The sequence below is a fragment of the Apteryx rowi genome, unplaced genomic scaffold (genome assembly GCF_003343035.1).
Source record: "Apteryx rowi isolate R43461 unplaced genomic scaffold, aptRow1 scaffold_977, whole genome shotgun sequence".
NCBI classification, from domain to species: Eukaryota; Metazoa; Chordata; class Aves; order Apterygiformes; family Apterygidae; genus Apteryx; species Apteryx rowi.
The window spans coordinates 171,126-190,494 of NW_020451290.1; the positions used below are offsets into that span (position 1 = coordinate 171,126).

At 37.8% G+C, this 19,369-nt stretch overlaps 1 protein-coding gene across 1 annotated transcript in view; it reads right to left on the reverse strand.

Moving 5' to 3' along the window:
• Nucleotides 1-19,369, reverse strand: part of TMEFF1 (transmembrane protein with EGF like and two follistatin like domains 1) — a 51,926-nt gene that overhangs the window by 8,916 nt on the left and 23,641 nt on the right. Inside the window, exons 4-6 of the mRNA XM_026054962.1 lie at nt 15,313-15,409; nt 1,074-1,222; nt 90-155 (exon numbers count right to left, since the gene is read on the reverse strand). Coding sequence (XP_025910747.1) covers nt 90-155; nt 1,074-1,222; nt 15,313-15,409 — 312 coding nt within the window. The remainder of the gene's footprint in view (nt 1-89; nt 156-1,073; nt 1,223-15,312; nt 15,410-19,369) is intronic.

The following is a 19,369-nucleotide window of genomic DNA, read 5'->3' on the forward strand; positions in this document are numbered from 1 at the left end:
AAGTTCTGAGGCAGATGAAAAGGCACCTCTGTGCTCTATTTTGTCACCTTGTAAAACTGTAACCTAATAGCATGATGTCAGTACAATACCTTTCACCTCTGGCCGATACTGCATTCCATCATCTTTCTTTCCAACTGCATTTGTGTCATCTGTTTCTGGATGATAAATACAAGCATAGATAGCTATCAGAAAAGGCTTACTTCCAGACCACTACATATATGTTATTGAAACATCAGAGAAGAAAGTATTTCAAAGAAGTATTTTAATTACAGTATAACTGGTCACATTCCCACATTGCTCCTCCTGTACAAGCAGGCATGTACTGTAAAGGCAGTAACACCAGCATCTGGAGCAATAAGGGGCACATTACAAGGTGTAGGTTCTGAACAGAAATGTCTTTTGTGATATGGGCCTAGATTATTTTAGTGACCGTCTCTGTTTTGTTTTTGGAACAGTCAAGGTTGCAGCTTCTAGATGTAACTGCCAAAGAGATGTTGGAAAGGTATTATTCCTATGAGAAGGTCCTAAATTCAATTCACCTTTGCTTGGCTGGATTCAAGACCCCAAAACTGAACGGTTGTGCACATAATTAACAATACATGTGGAAGTAATCAAACTGTTTCAGTGAACCATTCCAAAGTTGGAAAAGGAAGCGCATAAATACTTGCACTATTGAGCCCCAAGTTTACTTACCTTAGAAATATATTGTATGGCCCACATCAGCAATAGTGAACATTTTCCACATACTAGTATACTAGTATTCCTTTTTCTCTCCTGCTTCTTACTACCCCCTCATATAAGACCTGGTATGCTATTGCTTATATTCTCCTAAGACCTTCTGCTGTTTTTCCAGGCAACAGCAGCCAGAAAAAGCTAATGTAAACAGGCCATATCTGAATCATTCTGTGGGATTCAGGAACTCAAAAGTCTCCCTAAGTGGGAAAACAAAATATAGGCAGGGAATTCACTGATAACTAGATCAGTGAGTTCTAAATAAAAATGGTAAAGAAAAAGTTCTGTTGAGCCTTTTATGTCAGAATTTACATTTATAAGAAAAATAAAATCAAACCTACCTGAGCAGTGGCCAAGATGTCTTATGTCAATCTGTTCTTGTCTCAGACATGATGCTTCTCTAACAAAGCATGGATTGTTATAGGAACTTCCATCAGAAGCACACACAGGATTAAAACTGTATCCACTGCAATCTATATTACATACACACCTGTTAATTAAAGCACACAACAAAACAAACTTGACATCCAACAGACAAAAATTAGGTAATGTTGAGTTCTGAGTAAACACTGCCTCATATACTAATACCAGCTTCCTTTACGCTGCATGTTGCATGTAGATTCCAAAGAATTCACTTACATCTCAGATTTCCAGGCAGAATTTACAGAATTATAATAGGTGCTTCAATGTGCTTTTTAATAATTTACTGATGTTTCTTTTAGTTTTACTATGATATCAGTCTCTTTGATTAACACCTGAAAATGATAACATATTACTAGGAAGATGTATTACATTAATAAAACAGTTTAATGTGTTGTCTATTCTCTAGTGTGAACAAAACCATATATTCTACTTTTTGTGGGGGTCAGGATCCCTGAGAGTTTAAAAAAAAAAAAAGGAACTCCCATTTCTGTTAAGTAGTACAAAGTCTTTTTTTATTTCTAGAAGCTGAACAGAATCAATATGCTTGGTCAACTGTGTTATTTTAACAAGACTTTCATTCATGCCTTTGAAAGTTAACAGGCGTTTATTGTGTTGTACTGAAAACAGGATTATGCAATCTGAATTATTTCATATTGYATCCAATTAACTCTTCTGTCATTTCAAACATAGCGTTTTCCATATAATTTGCAACTAGGGACCATAAAATGAAAGGGTGGGCAAAAAGAAGACCTACCACATAGGTGGTTCCTAACAACCCAAAGGTAGATCAGCCAGAGACTTAGATAAGACTATGACAGATCACCCTTTGGTTAGATAGTTCTGTTACCCCAGGAAAAAGCTCTGAAATTTGACATGTGTGAATGGCTTAGCAGCACTTTCTAGTTCAGAAGCTCGTTTATTTCAGTCAATATTCTAATTTTTAACTGAACTTTTTTTTTTTAGAGGAAAGTTCTCTGTGCATTTCACAGTACTCTGCAAGCCACGCTCTGCCTCTAATGGGGAGAAGTAAGGAGTTCTGGCTGGAGAATGGGAATGAGGGTGCCTGGTGGAGCTCTCCACCTGGCCCCTTCTGCATGCTGCGAGAGCAGGAAGGGTTACACTGCATCTTCTCAAGAAGTGGAGTGAGCACATATATCTCTTACCTCAGTAAGCTTCTTTCTTCTCCATGCCAGGAAGCCCACACACAGGGCACATGATATGACTGTTAGGAACTGCCACTAGCTTAATCTTGAATCATTCTAATAAGACATGGATGAAAAACCCCAAACTACTAACTTGCAGGATTTTTATGTTCTTTCCAGATGTTTCTGATACAAGTGAATGAACTAAGTTGATACACGTAGGCCTGAAGTCGGTAACAATAGAACTGAATTCCATGGTGCAGAAACACTGAAGATGGTCAGAGTGCACTGAAATCAGCACACTTTGCTCCATACAGTTGCAGATGGGTCACTGCCTCTGATTTCATCTGCTTAGTAATTAGAGGCCTGGCTGATGCCCGAGTTCTGGGAGAACCCAGGTAATTAAAAGCAATTTGACCTCTAATTTTGCTAGGTGAAATTAAGGCAGATGATATTCACCTTATATAACAGAGTTCCTAAATCTTCCTGTGATCCTTGTGCTGAAAGACCTCAATGCCTTCTAAGTTTCTTGAATAAGAGCAAATATTTCGGGTTTTACTCTGAACCTTTTTTCTTATTCCTCCTGCCATTTTCTCTCCCTCTCTTTCTCTGAGCATCTTTTGTTATCCAATTAACAAATTACTTGTGGCTTTGAAGATACTGCTTTTCCCAGTAGTGTTTCATGCCCATGAACTTCAGAATATAGCTAGACTAAAGAACATCTCCAGCAAACTGATTTTTAAGTGCACCTGCTGACAGTTAAAAACTGCCCCGGTAAAGAGTCTCTACACATCTTAGGGACCTACCTCAAAGTATTCCTTAAGTCACTAAATATCAACATGATGAACCTACAATAATTTTTCTTACTAGAAAGGTGAACCATAAACCGAGGAAAGGAAGTACTTCTTTGTTTACATACTCCCACATAATTTTAAACCTAGTAAGGGGCTTATTAGGATTAAACCTAATATATGCAAATATGCATCTAAAAGGCCCACAGCGCAGCAGTTCTGCACCACTGACACAAACTGCTAAGAGTACTATAGTCCTCATTGTATGACACTGGCTATTTGCTTACTAATACCTTTACCTGGTCTTAGCACAAAGCGATCATTGCTGCATGTGCATGCCCATGCTTGTCAAGTTCAAGCACATTTATTTCTATTTCCAGACAGTTTCCATGCCCAAGCAGCTGTCTGTCAACATCCAAGGTCTACAGTATCATAATTAATGTTGTTGTTTTGTCATTCCAGTGACTTTTGAAAATATTTCTTTCTTTCTTGTGGTGTCACTACAGAGTTGAAACTGCTTGGAGGATTTTTTGTTGTACATTGTCATCCTTTGTCATGTTCAGATTTAATAACTAATGTCAAATGCTTACTTCCTTAGGACTGCAAAATGCCCATTTTGAGGCAGTTGCAAATTTCTGACTATGTTTACACTTAGGTTACTGTTTCCTTAACTCTAACCATCTAGCTTATGTACAAAAATTTCCCTTTATTACTTAAAATTTTGCATATAAATGTAGGAAAAGAAAAAAAGCAAGATGAAATCTTGTGACATTTCCATGATGACTAAGACAGTTTGAAGCAATTGAAGCACACTTACCAACTACAATGGTTTACAGTTGCTTTGTCTTGTTCAAGCAGAACAGAGCTGGTGTTTGTCACAGGTGAGACAGATAAATGACAGCCTGTAGTGGACCTGAATACTGGGATTTACTGGATGGTTACCAGCACACCAAACCTCCAGCTGGTTTGACAGACCCTGATCAGGTGGTAGGTCAGGGTGTAAGGGTTACAGGCACACTAATCTCCGGTGAGGCCCTCGCTGGCAAGATAGACCCCCAACCAGCTGGCAGGCCACATGCCTGCTGCCCACAAGCATAATGGTTATCAGTATTATAATACAGCACACTGATACAACAGTGATACAACACTCCCCCTGCTGGAGGGCCGTCCTTAATGCAGAATCACAGAATGGCTGAGGTTGAAAGGGACCTTTAGAGATCATCCAGTCTAACCCCTCCTGTTCAAGCAGGGTGACCTAGAGCACATTACTCAGAACCATGTCCCATCAGGTTTTGAATATCTCCAAGGATGGAGACTCCACAGCCTCTCTGGGCAAACCTGTTCCAGTGCTCAGGCAACCTCACAGTAAAAAAGTTTTTCCTTATGTTCAGACAGAACTTCCTGTGTTTCAGTTTGTGCCTGTTGTTTCTCGTCCTGTCACTGGCACCACTGAAAAGAGTCTGGTCCTGCCCTCTTTACATCCTCCCTTCAGATATTAGAATACATTAAGATCCCCCCCTCTACCTTTCCTTCTCCAGGCTGCAGAGTCCCAGCTCTCTCAGCCTTTCCTTGAATGAGAGATGCTCACAGAATCACAGGATCACAGAATGGTTGAGATTGGAAGGGACCTCTGGAGATCATCTAGTCCAACTCCCCTGCTCAAGCAGGGTCAGCTCAAGCACATTGCCCAAGATTGTGTCTAGACGGCTTTTGAATATCTCCAAGGAAGGAGACTCCACAACCTCTCTGGGCAACCTGTTCCAGTGCTCAGTCACCCTCACAGTACAGAAGTTTTTCCTCATGTTCAGGCAGAACTTCCTGTGTTTCAGTTTGTGCCCGTCGCCTCGCATCCTATTGCTAGGCACCACTGAAAATAGTCTGGCCCCCATCCTCCCTACACCCTCCCCTCAGATACTTATACACATTGATGAGCTTCTCCCTCTGTCTTCTCTTCTCCAGGCTGAACAGGCCCAGCTCTCTCAGCCTTTCCTCATATGAGACATGCTCCAGTCCCCTAATCATCTTTGTAGCCCTTCACTGACTCTCTCCAGTAGTGCCATGTCTCTCTTGTACTGGGGAGCCCAGAACTGGACACAGYACTCCAGGGGTGGCSTCACCAGGGCTGAGTAGAGGGGGAGGATTACTTTCGTTGACCTGATGGCAACACTCTTCCTAATGCGCCCCAGGATACCGTTGGCCTTCTTGGCCACAAGGGCACAAGGGCACGGTCCCTTAGTCATCTTAGTAGCCCTTCACTGAACTTGCTCCCATAGCTCTCTATCTCTGTCATACTGCACTCTGATAGGCTGTGATCTCAGGGTTCAGTAAACAGCATCAGTATTCTATTTTTGACATCATTTTCTGTCACAGGAGAGACAGTAACACCCCCTCACCCCTCTTTGAATTCATATAAAAAAGATATTTTGAATAGAATTTAAAACTTTAGTTCTTCTCATATTTAATACATATTAAAACACCATTCTGCATTTGTTGAGACAACATTGCAGTTTTGATTCTAACTGGTTTTTATATAGAATTTTCTTTATATTCCTTATATAAAAGAGCAAGATGCATTTCCATCCCTGATCATCAGTAGAAATAAAAATGAGGTGTGCTGTATCAGTGAGTTGCCTGATGTAAGCAGGTAAGTGCACACCAGAATTACAATGTACCAAAATGACTGTCTTGTAATAACAAAGTAATAGAACTGTATGTATCATGCAACAATATTTGTAATAATAGGAAGTGTCTCAGATATAAAAACTCAATTCTTATGTGAGGAATTAACTTCCTATAATCTCTTAAAAATTGTTGTTTTGACCCCTCAGTATATTTTTTTAAATGTTAAAGACTGGTTTGGATGGCTGGCACAATCCAAGGAGATGATAGCATATGATGATGTTAGTCATATATAACTACAGAACCAGGTTCAAACCTAGGTCTAATTTGCTTCCTTGCTGTAAGCAGACCAGGAGTGGGAATATGGGACAACCACAGCTGAAGCGATCATCCACCCTGCAGAGCAGTCAGTAACACTGCTTGAATAGCGTGTGAGAAATCTCACAGACAGGCAGCACAGAAACTTGAGCACTGTTCCTCAGGCAAATGTCACTCTGACTGGTATGTTTATTCTTTATGAGTGTCCCCATAAGGGAATCAGTAAGAATCCTGGGAATGGGGAAGGATCTGGGGAAAGAAAAGCTAAAATTTTGCAAATTTTCACAAAGAGAAAAGCAACCATTCTGAAAACATCCAAAACAAAAATGGTAGAGCATTTTTAAACTTAATTGTATTTTTCTCCCCAGCTCTCAAATATTTTTGCTTTTTGGACTAACTTCAAGCAACAATTGCCTGAAGTCCAGCAGTGGTCCAAGCATAAATTACTAAGTGAGGCTGACATGGAGCTGACAAAAATAAACGTAAGCACAGCAAAGTCTGCATCAGAAATGAAAAAAAAAAACCTACATTAAAAAGCTCCTCTGTTTCCCTGTTGCTTTTTGAAGGTGCCAGTCTTGCCTCAGGCTTGCCAAAGCCAAGCTATGTTGGATACATCAATCACCACATCCCAATACAAGTAAAAAATCTTGGAAAATCTTAGAAAAAGGTCTCCACAGCTTGTGCTCTCCCAGCTGCTCTGCTGTTGGCTTTTGTATATATTTGACAGACCTGAACCTGCCTGGTGCCCCACAAAAAGAAAGAAAAATCTACCAGCTAACCTTCTGGCTGATATATGGCTGCCCAATGCACCCCTCAGAAGGGTGTTAGTCGCTTAAGGAAAAGTCACTTAAGAGAAACTTGTATTAAGGACCTCTTGCAGGTGCTTGATGCTTATTACCAAAAAGAACTGAATGAGTGCTTGAAGTTTTTGCCTTAACAGCTTGGTTGATATAAAAGTTACACTGGGATAAAAGGAGCCGGAGCACCACAAGAATTTTCTCATGATAACCTTCCTATTGGTTTTAACCAAAAGGCTTGAAACAGCTAGTTAATTCTCCAAGTGGATGTCTTGTTAGAGAGGGTTGCTGCTTAGTGTTCTCAATACATCTTTTCTCCCTCTTAGTCCTGCAAAGTCAATAGGATTTATTCAGATGTTTTTAGGATGTACTAGGGTGTATAGAAAGAAACTTCATTTTATGACTTATGTCATCAGAGCATTGGTTCCCCAAGAAAGAAGGCACCAATTTGCTTTTCAGAATCAAACAGAAGTTTAGATTTCCTGTGACAAATGCTTTTAGAAGTTGCATACATAGTGTTCATAAACAACATTACTTAAATACAAAAACATTTGAATTTTGGATAAATACAAAGTGATAAAATTAGAACAAAGCTCAATTTTAGGTGTTTTTAATAAATAAGAACAGAGTGTACTGATCATTTATAAAGGGCTACTAGTTGTAGCAAAGAAAACCTGTTTAGTAAAATGATGTGACACATCTGAAATGAACTCAGGCTGTAAGAACACTTGCTGTTATCAGTAAATTAATTAGATCCCCAGAGATCAGAACACCTTTCAAAGCTCCTTTTTGTTTTCAGGCCTCAAGGTGTACATGATATGTTGGAAGTTCTGTGTGCTTAAGAAACATGGCAGACTGCAAGAAAAGAGAAAAGAAAGGATAGCACAAGCATTAGATATTTGTGGAATGGGTTTGGCTTTTGAGAGAGGCCAACCTTTCCAACTAACAGATCAGGCTGCTGTATTTGTGTCCATCTGGGATTTGCTCAAGAAAGTATTTTTTCAGGACTGGCCCCCCCCCCACAGAGACTACTGCTCGCTACCTATTTCTAGTAGCAGCAGTAAGCTTTCTCAGCTACTCACCTATTTATTGGCACACCTATTTACAAATTTAAAATGGAAATACTAGAATTAAACAAAGTGTGTGAGAACAGCAGATGAATAAGTATATGCTAGATAGAATAAATTTAGGTGAATTGAAATAGCAGGGGTGTTGCAATTGCAGTTAAGCAGATAACCAAATGTGATAAAGTCAAATGAAGGATTACCTTCATCTGCTGTTTTGTCCCTTGTGTGCAATTCTTCCCAGATGAAACCTGAACTAACAATCTTTGGATTTCAAAGTGATTTCTCTATCTATTCAGCTAGAGCTAAATCTTCATTAGTTTTACTGGAATTCTTTTTAAAACCCCTTTGTAGCACAGAGAAGATAAGGACAAGAGAACTAGATTTCAATTCCACTAGCTTCTCTGCAGCCTGCTTGGACATCCTCTCAATCTTTACTTCTCCTCAGCAATGCAGAACATCCTTTAAATACAATAAGCTTCAACTAGCTTTCAGCCATGGCCTTGGCCAGTCCAGTGCCCCCTCCCTTCTCCCTCTGTTCTGATTTCATGGCATGACTTTCTCTGACCATTGCAGAAATTAAGTCTCTAGTTTTAGGTGGCTTCCAGCAGCATATATTTGTTTTCACAAGACTGACCTAACCCCCTCCCACCCTCAAATAACATAAACCTTCAAAGACTTTGCACACACTTGTCCAAAGTTTTTTAAATTTATATGTAAATAAACAGGCCTGGATTATTATCCACCTAGAATCTATTAAATTTTTTAATAGTCAGTATAATGAGGAGACTGTTATACTATTCCTTCCATATCAGGATTTACTATAGCCCAGTATTACATAATTCAATAATCCCAAAACACAATCAGAAATCCCCTCTTTCGTTTGTTGTGTTATTTTACAGCTTTTCAGGACATAGGATTAAGAAGCCCTTCCTTATGAATACCTATATATATATTTGTGTGTGTGTGTGTGTGTGTATATATACTCTCTCACACACACACACACACACACACACACACACACTACATCATGTCCTAAAAAGGTCAAAACTTGTTCACTATGGTAAGTGAGTGAACAAGTGGTCAAAAGAGGCTAGTATGAACCAGTATGCTATACATCAAAAGATCAAATTGTTCCCTGGAAAACAAATAATACAGACAAAGCAAAGGCCAGAACCTGAAAATGTCCCTGTAGATATTTTTAAGTGTTAATACCAATAATACTGAATTCCTGTTTTGGCCATTGTGAAAACAGATATTATGTAAATTATACTCCAGCTGGATCTATGTGTCGCTGAGATACATTTCCTTTCCAAAGTAAATTTTGTAAAACATTAATCTGGAAAGGTCTACTTGGGGATCAGTTGTCAATCTTTCTTGAAAATCTACATTAGGAGTCAAAACAGATCTTTGATAGCATAGTGAGCTTTACTAAAAGAGACTGAATGTGCTCAGAATCTCATTTTAATATTTCATCTGTTAAAAAACAAAAAATAGGTAAAACTGAGAATGTTAGCTAAATTTAATAACACATGACACATTAAAATGACAAATTTGAACTTCTACAGTGAAGCTATTTTTGAGTTAACAGGATTATCTCATCAGAGAACAAAAAAGAAAATTGACATTTTTGATTAAAATTAAAAAAAATTATTGAAGCCACTTGGGGACTGAAGGAAAGGAAGATTGTCACGAAACACTTGATAAGCTGTAGGACAGGGCTACCACTCAAAAGGGGCCTTGACAAGCTGGAGGAACAGGCCAGCAAGAACTTCCTGAAGTCCAATGACAAATGGAAAGTCTTGCACCAGAAGTGGAATAGCTCCACACTACAGGACGGGCTGGAGATGGACTGTCTGTGGAGCAGTTCTGCAAAAAAAGGGCCTGGGGGTCCTGGAGGACAACAGGTTCACATGAGCCAGCAATGGGCCCCTGCAGCAAAGAAGGTCAACTGCATCCTGGGCTGCATCAGCCAGCAGATCATAGCCAGCAGAGCAGGGGAAATGATTACTCCCCCCCACTAGTACTCATAAAGACACATCTGGAACACTTTGTCCAGTTTTGGAACCCCCAATACAACAAATATTTGATAAACTGGAGAGGGTCCAGTGGAGAGCCACTAAGATGGTTAGAGGGCTGGAGCATGTGATGCCTCAGGAATGGCATGGGAGGCTGGGCTTATTTAGCCCAGAGGAAGCTGAGAAGGCATCTAATTGCTGTCATCAGCTACCTAAAGAGGGGTTATCGAGAAGATAGTGTGAGACTCTTCTCAGAGATGCACAGCAAAAGGACGAGAGACAACAGTCACAAGTTGCAGCAAAGAGAAATTTTGATTAAGGAAAAACATTCCTCAGAGTGAGAGCAGTTTAGCACTTGAACAGATGCCCTGGGAGCTTGTCAGCTCTCCTTCTGTTGCCCTGAGCAACCTGAATAGACTAGACATGCTTCAAGTGCAGGGAGGGAAGTTGGACCAGATGACCCCCCTAGAGATCCCTTCCAATCTCAATTATTCTACAGTTCTATGATTTCATTCTGGATATTATTTTTCGGAAGTTACAACATACTTTAAAATCAACATTCTTTCAGACACTTACTAGATGTTGGCACGTTGTTTTATTTAGGTTATCTAGTAGTCCTTTGGCATGCAAGAGGAAAGAGTGCAAGAGCAGAAGATTTAGCTCCTCATAAGCATATGCTACTTTTTTGTGTTGGAAAGATACTTCATATTTGAGGAAATAAAATGTGAGATCCGAGATGAAACCCCTACTTTTCATTTCATTCAGTCTACTTTAAAACATGAATATTGATGGGCAGGGGTGGAAAGCGAGGTACTGACCAGTCTCAGATGGCAACTTTTCCCATAATGTATACAATGTATATATACAATGTATATATCAGGTTTGTTGCCAAAGGAATAAAAAGTCATGGCCAATCCATGTGAAACCTGTCATTTGCTCCTGTTACTGCAGACCTACAGAAAATGACCGTACAAACAATATGTCATATTATGCCTTTATGCAACTTAAGACTAATGCATCCACTGAGGATTTTGCATGCTATCTAAAAGCCTTTCTATAAAGTAACAATTCTTTAAAATACTTATGAGTTATAAAGAAAGAAAAAAAGAGAACAATATTTCTGTGGTTTCCTTAACCTGACTCCTTTTTGCATTTTTATAAAGAAATATTACATAATGTACTAATTTGCATACACTTGAACATTAATTTTGCTAAGTATGGCATGCTGTTTATAACAACCATCTGCTCAGATCTCACTTCTTTCTCTCTATCAGTCCACTTAAATTAAAATCAACATTGACAATTTTTGCAGAGGCCATGGAAATAATAAAGTTGTTTATATTTTTGCATTCATTTTACCATGCATTGTTACCACTTAAGTTTTTAATAGATAATGTTTCCAAGGAACAAAACAAGATAAAGATACAAATCTAAACCTTGGTGCAAAACCTGAATTCTTCAGACTACATATAATCTTGTGTAATGAAATAATGCTTTGCAACTTTGATCAGAAACAGCCGCAATGTTGTAACTCTAAATTTGAAAACTAAAAAYTGATAATTCCTTCAAAGAGGACAGTACAGTTTAAGAGCAACAATAAATTAAAATTACTAACTTGTACCATGGGTTATATTTCAACTGCATCCAACTAAACTTGTTTAAATTTGCTTTCATAAAGCACCAAGATTTTGTAACTACATAAAACTGTAGAATAATAATTTAGGTTTGAAGGGATATTTAGAGGTCATCTAGTCCAATCTCCTGCTCAGAGCTGGCCCAGCTGGATCAGGTTGCTCAGTGCTGTGTCCAGTCAAATTCTGAACATCTCCACAGATGGAGACTCCCCAGCCTCACCAGACACATTGCTCTAGTGTTTGACCAGCCTCAGGATAAAAACATTTTCCCTTAGGTCTAATCAGAGTTTCCTGTATTCTGATTTGTGTCTGTTGCCCTTCCCACTATTGCTGCACCTTTGAGAAGGAAGGATTTGTTTAGAAATCAGCAAGTTCCACTAAAAATCAAGAAATGCCAAGTGGTTGCTGCTGCTGTCTTGCTCCTGCACCTTTCTTGTATGAATTATCTTATAGTTTTCACTGAAACTAGCAAGTGTCATAATTTTTTGCATAGGACTCCCACATCTTCAAGGCTCAGAAGAGGAACCACTGTAACATATGCAATAAAACTCTCTTTAGTAGCATCTTTCCCTTATTGGGGGAATATCTGCCTATCCTGCCCTACAGGCTGCTGTGGCTGGCCTGCTGGCAGGACCCACGCTTTCTCATTAATGATAGTTCATTTATTTCAAACCACTCAACCCTCTGTGGCATGGATGTCTCTCCTTCCACTAATTCTGTTTCTTTCCTCAGGCTAATCATTTTATCTGTAACTTAGTTTCTCTGTTCCTAAAAGGGGGATAGAGATATCCTCTTGCTTTTCAAGAGCAACTGGAACAGAAAGGAATTGATGTTTGTAGGGTTTCGGATTCCACAGCTTGGAAAAGATGAAGAAAACATGTATAATTCTTTATTTACCATAAGTATTGGACAGCATCTTATGAATACGTCTTGAGATTATCTAATGAACAGTAAGAGACAATACAGCTGACTGTTATTATCATGAAGCACAGTCCACTTAAAATGCAGTATGTGGACAAACCAATGACTTTAAGTGTTTTAACATCACAGAAAGCCAAGCAAGGCTTAAAAAGTTTACTTGACATGAACTGAATATATTTTGTGTTTGTGGTTATGTAGACATTAGGCTATTATCCAAAAAAAGCTACAGTGACCTTTCTCATGGTCTAAAAAGGAAAATCAAGATAGAATATCTTTATGAAATTATATTGCTTGTATTGCTTGCTAGAGCTGCTGGTAGTGGTAGTAATATTGTGCAAAGTTAAAATAAATAACAATATGAACCTGGTAGTGTTTATGCAAGTTTGATGGAACTGAGTTGCCAATAACTTTATATATAAAGATATAATTCTGTGGGATCTAAAAATTCCTTGAAAACATATCAGAAGAGGAGTCAAAATAAGAAGTCTTAAGGGGTGCTCTAATAATATATGTTTTTGACCCCCCCCTCGTTTCTGCCAGATAAATAATTGTTTTGATTTTAGCAAAAAAGGCACTAACTCTCACTTCTGACTTCTGCTTAAGTAAGTCTGTGGCTTTCCATGTGACTTGTCAAAAATGATCATTGCAAAAGCAATCTGTGTTAACAGGGCCCTATTTAATCTGAATCTAAACTGACACTGAATATCACTAAAGCCTGTTACAATGATTAAAGGCACTGAGAGCAGATTAGGAATTCATGGGCAAAAAATGAAGTTATTTAGGCTGGAAAATGGATAGAACTGAGAAAATGACCTGATAGGTTGTAAGCAACCTGTCAGTGAGCAGGAATATTTTCTTACTTTTGAGTATTTTCTTCTGCAGCCTTAAACACTTTCATTTCCATATAATGTTTTTAAAGGAGGACTAATTAAAGTAATCTTAGAGAGGCAAAAGAGCTTTTCCTCTTCTTGTCAAGAAGGGTAATATGGCTTCATTTTATGCAAGTAAGATGTAAGGGATAATTATTCCATGCTCACCATAAGAAAAAAAGAGAGCATCAACCCCCTTTTCACTCTCTTTACCCTAACTCTTACATAGACACTATGCTGCCACAAGAATGCAAATTCTACAAGTATAGAATGAATAGTTAAGCTTTTACAGAAGTTGAAGACTTGAGGATTTATTTTCCATAGCCAAGAGCACATCTCAGTGCATGTAACAAACAAATCTATACTGACCTTACCAGACATAAGTGAAACAGACCAAGCCAATATTGTAGAAAGTTATTATTATTATAAAAACTGGATACAGCTTACAGGCATACCTTGTTTTATTGTGCTTTGCTTCATTGTGCTTCGCAGATATTTTTTTACAAATTGAAGGTTTGCAGCAACCCTGCGTCGAGCAATTCTATCGGCACCATTTTTCCAACAGCACATGCTCACTTTGTGTCTCTGTGTCACATTTTGTACATTGTTTTTTTAGACATAATGCTATTGCACACTTAATAGACTACAGTATAATGTAAACAACTTTTATATGCACTGGGAAACCAAAAAATTCATGTGACTTGCTTTATTGCGATATTCGCTTTACGGCGGCGRTCTGGAACCGAACCCACAGTATCTCTGAGGTATGCCTGTATATGTCTGTCCACCAAAGAGCAAATTCACTTCAGTAATATGACATTTTATGAAACATGATGTATCATGCCAGTAGTCATGTGTACTATTATCATTTTGTTTTCCCTTGTACACTGCAATTTTATAAGTATTTTTACATCTTGAATATTAGTGCTAAGCCTCTCTACTGCCTGAGAAGTCTTCATACTGATATTCCATAATAAAATCTCATGTAATTAAGAAATATTTCACATGAAATGGATTCCAGCTAGAAGACAGGGAAAGGGAGAGCTGTGCTCCCGCAGATTAGAGATCTTCAACTACTTTTATTCTTAAATGCTGTTTCCTCCATTTACACAAGCATGCTCCATTCACACTCCTCTCATAATTTTCTCAAGCACCCTTGCACACTGTTTTTGTGGCTGCAATGCCAATACCTGTCCATACAGCCAAGAACCAAGTTAAGTTTCTTCCATACTGCAGGCCATTGCCAGAACAATGGCTTTGGGAAAACAAAACTTGATAAATTACCGGTGACTTCTTTCCCCTCCCTCCAAACCTGAATACCTCCCAGATCTGTCTGAAGGAGCCCCTCCCTCCATGATGTCCCTATTCATTCTGACAGCAACCTACAGAGAGTCCACATATACACTGCGATCATCATGCACCTCGGTAGGGAAATTTGGTACATCTGCTTATGTATTACAGATTGTCTTTAAAATTCTCTTGTTTCTTGGTCATTTGTTCTGAGCTCTGAAAACTGACTGATGTACTTCATCAGAGATATTTCCCAAAGGTGCTTGTTAGAGGTCTACTGTGAATTCAGTTGCCACAGTGAGTTCGGAAAAAGCGACCAACTCAGGTCCCCAGTTCAACTTAATGTTTAGATCCATGCAGAAGCAAGAGAACTTGAAGGGAAGAGAAAATCTCAGTCTTGTGGTTCTTTTATTTTGCATTTTGATTTCTTTTGTTGTCAGAGTAAAACAGAAGTCCTTCATTTGAAAAATATTTGAGAGAGATTCTCCAATACTCCTTTTTGTTTTTTTCTCCTAACACCTCACATAACTGAAGAGTGTTTGCTCTTTACTGACACATATCAAATACATTATTATTGGACAGCATTGAAACTTCAATTAGTAAGAGCAAACATTACTGTCATGCAGATGATCATGTACTTTTATTGGTTTCCTCTTTTGCTCATCAATATTTTTAAGAGAAGCTTATTACTTACCCAACATTTTCTGCATCTTCATCACACTCAGCTCTGTATTTGCAAACTCCACATTTTGAATGCTTCCTCTGAACTTCTGTCCCAGATCCTTCATACTCTAAACAGAACAAGGCATTGTTAACAGAAAGCATGACTTTTATGTGAGGCTCTATTTTTGCTTACCTAAATCCATTTGCCTTGCTATTGCCAACTTGAAGTTATCCTATACTTACACTGAAGCCATTATATTCACTTGTGCTCTCTCTTTCAAAATTGGGTAATTGGAACTTGTCAGAACAGTGAAAATGACAAGAGGGCACCCCAAAAAACAAGACTGCATCACCAATTGACTGTTCCTTTATTGTTATTTTAGTGATTTTTATTTCTTCCTGCCCCACCCCAGACACACAATTTGCACTGTCATGTATCCTAGCCACATTTAAATTTAATTGACACTGATAACATATAAACCCTGTGCCTTTTAATATCCTTGACCATTAAGTAGAAGGGATTTGAATGCTATTTTAGTTGATAGTCTTTAATAACAGACATACTTATGTAATATTACCTTTTACATTTTTCCCTCTGTTTCTGATGATTGGATTAGACTGTGCTCCTTTCTCATACATGCTGTTGCATATTTTCCAGATTTTTCTAATTAGTTGGGCAGAACTAAAAAAAGGCCTAGAGAGTCATCTTAACAAGAAACTAAATAGAAATATTATGTCCTCTAAAAGGTAGAATGAATATCTCAAATATACTGGTCCTAAAAACATCTGCATCATTCTTATTGTTGACTTCAAACTTGACGACCAAAACTCTTCATTTTGTAAAAGAGAAATATAAACTCAATAAAGTTTAATGTAGGACAACCAAAAATCGAGAAATGAATGCTGAACAGCTAGAAAATATACGGTAGAACATGGCAGTACTCTGATAACAACATTAGTTTCCCCCAGTCAGGCTTACATATTACTCAAGAATATCAAGCAAATCAAGAAAAAAGGTTTTTTTCCCTTACTTTTTCTCCCAGATTCACAATAAAAAGCAATGTATCTATAAACAAAGATGTCAATATTTTTCAGAGCCACAAGTATCACATTATTAGTAGGATGCAAGGTACTTATAGTGAATTATGACATTAAACATAGTTTGTTGCATTGCTTGAAGTTGCTGTACACCACTTCATCCCTTATCTAAGATTCTTCTCACTGAGAATTAAGATCCCAGTAGCAAAGCCATATACAAAAATAAACTTCAAACATTAAAACTTATGTTCCTTCTAAATAAACTTCATAGTTTATGTTTAATTTTCATAGGATTGCTAATGGCTGGTAAAATTTCCTTGAATCGAAAAAAAAAACACTTTAAAATCAAACATTTTGTAATGTTAAATAAGAAGCATTAGAGTGAAAAATTATGTGCAGCTATGATTTACGCTACAGATAAGGCTCAATAAGCAACTTTATATTTTTAGAGGGGATAAATCAGATTAAATGATTGAAGGTTTAGTTTCACTAGAATTAGTCTCTCGTATTTTTGATTTTAACAAAGCAATAATGGTGATAAAGACATTTGAAAAGAAGGAAAAGACCCACAGAAATTTGCAATGGGAGTCAGGAACAGTTTAAGGTATTACAGTTATTACACAAAGCATATTACAGTATCATTTTAGTGTAAAGCTATCTACTCAAGGCTGTCAAATGCACACAACACTAAAAATAAAGCAGTTCTGTGTGCTATAGCAACAGGAGGTCAAACACCACCAAACAAAAAGAGTTGGTGTTCCTTAAATGTAAATAGGAAGAAAGGAATCCACAATAGTCCTTCCTAATTTACCCATATCTTGGCTGAAGGGAACCTCTCCCTCCTACATGTGGCTGGGCTTACATGGAGAATAATGTAAGTGATTCTTTATCAAATTAACTTCTATCTGAAACATGTCATGCATTTTTTAAGATTAACACATATCCAAACTTCATTACGAAATTTCCAATGCAGAAATTCCTTCACTACCTTTATTAAGGTGCAGTAGTGGTCACTTTTGCTTATCTTTACAAATGCATGTTATCTTTTTCATTTGATTTTTTTCTTCATTTGAAATACCACATACTTATGCCTATGCTTGCCATGCTAGAGTATCCTTTAATAACAGATTTCACTTTTCCATGTCAATATTTACATGCCAGTAAGTGACCCCTTAAGGTTAGGTAAAGGTAAACAAATGGCACTGCTTGTCTTTTCTCCATGGTATTTCCATATCTCTAACTGTTCTCATGACCTTCTAATCCCTTCCCCAATATATAAAAGACCCTCCTGGAGTTATGGATACAAGAGCTGAACACACTATTCCATAAGTGGCCTCTCATCAAGGCCGAAAAAAGTCTATGATATTCTTCAGTTTAAACATCTAATAATCTTCTTATTTTTGACCATTTTTCTGTACTGAAAGCTCACATGCACTTTATTATCCACCTTATTTCCCAACAAGGTCTTTTCAGAACCGTCAATCTGTAGGAGAGAGGCTGACATCCAGTAAGAATGGTCTACATTTTGGGCTTTCCACATAAAACTATACTCTTAGACATTAAAATCCTGATTGCTTGTGTATACCATTAGCTCAGTGATCTGTCCTCTAGCTTCCAGTGTGCAAACTTGATCACCACTGATTTGCTCCCAGGTCACCAAAGAAAGAGGGCAGGAGGCCAAGAACAGTTCCTAGTAACACACTTATTTTCTAATGGTTCCTTTACATTTCATGACCCATTGTTTGGCAAATTTTTTGACACATTATAGGTGCACCATGTGGATTTTGTGTCCTCTAGTTATTTAGATGTATATGAGACATTGACTTTGACTGAGAAAAGTAATGTTTTTGTGGTAGTACACTTAAATAAAATGTTCTGTTGTACAAACTTCTTTGTTGGAAAAATAAGTAAAAAAACCCCACTTCTCAATACAGATTTTCCATGAGCCCATGATGAATGGCCTTAAATAATTTCCCCTCCTTTAGTTCTGTATTCAGTTGATTCCTTCATCTTCTATTCCACTGTTTTGCTTCTGACAGATGCTGAGTTTGAAAGGCCATATCTCTTTAGGTCACCAAATTTATCTTTTTTCAAAATATTTGTGTGTCACTTCTCATTGTTCCAAGACTTACATTGAGGGGGAAAAAAAAGTCAACATTAGGAGTCCAAAGAATTCTTTGCCACCCATTTTTAAAACTTTCAGATGCAAATTATCCAGACCTGCTGGTTACAAAACAGCTGACTTCAACATTTGGTGCTTAATATCCTTCTGAGGTACCATTAGAATGGAAAATATTTCATCATATCCTATATACATTATCTGACTTAACTCCAGATACAACCAGATTGCTTTATAGAGTACTTCTGCTCTACTAGTATTTCGATTTGGTAATAGAGTTAAGGAAGCCTCTCTTTTTTTTTTTTTTTTTTTGGTAATCTCTCCTCTCTCACAATGCTCATATACACACATACACCCTTCCTGATTGGCTTTATTTCTACTCACTGTTAACTATCTCTGATATCTTTTTGTTTTCAAAAACAGTAGCCTCCAAGTACTAGCTCGGGGTTCTTTTTTTTTTTTCCCCTAAAATTGCTTTCTCTATCTTTTAAAATTAGATTTGTTTGTTTTTTAAGAAAGTGTGGCCTTTTTCTTCATTATGACTTGCTAGGCCCTGTTTATATATAATTATTTATTTGCACTTTATTCTGTTTGCATATAATAAATATGATCAAGTCAAGATCACTTGCACTGAGGTACCACCAAGGTACATCTATCAGAATGAAGTGTAATACAGATGAATGTGTATTGGTGCAACATTTCCAAGTTAGACAATAGTCATCTATAATTTGTAGAAGCTTCTTTCATTACTAGCTGCATGATGTTTTAGCACTAGCAGCATGAGAGAGCATATCACAGAATCACAGAATCACAGAATCACAGAATCACAGAATCGCTGAGGTTGGAAGGGACCTCTGGAGACCATCTAGTCCAACCCCCCTGCTCAAGCAGGGTCACCTAGAGCACATTGCACAGGATTGCATCCAGGCGC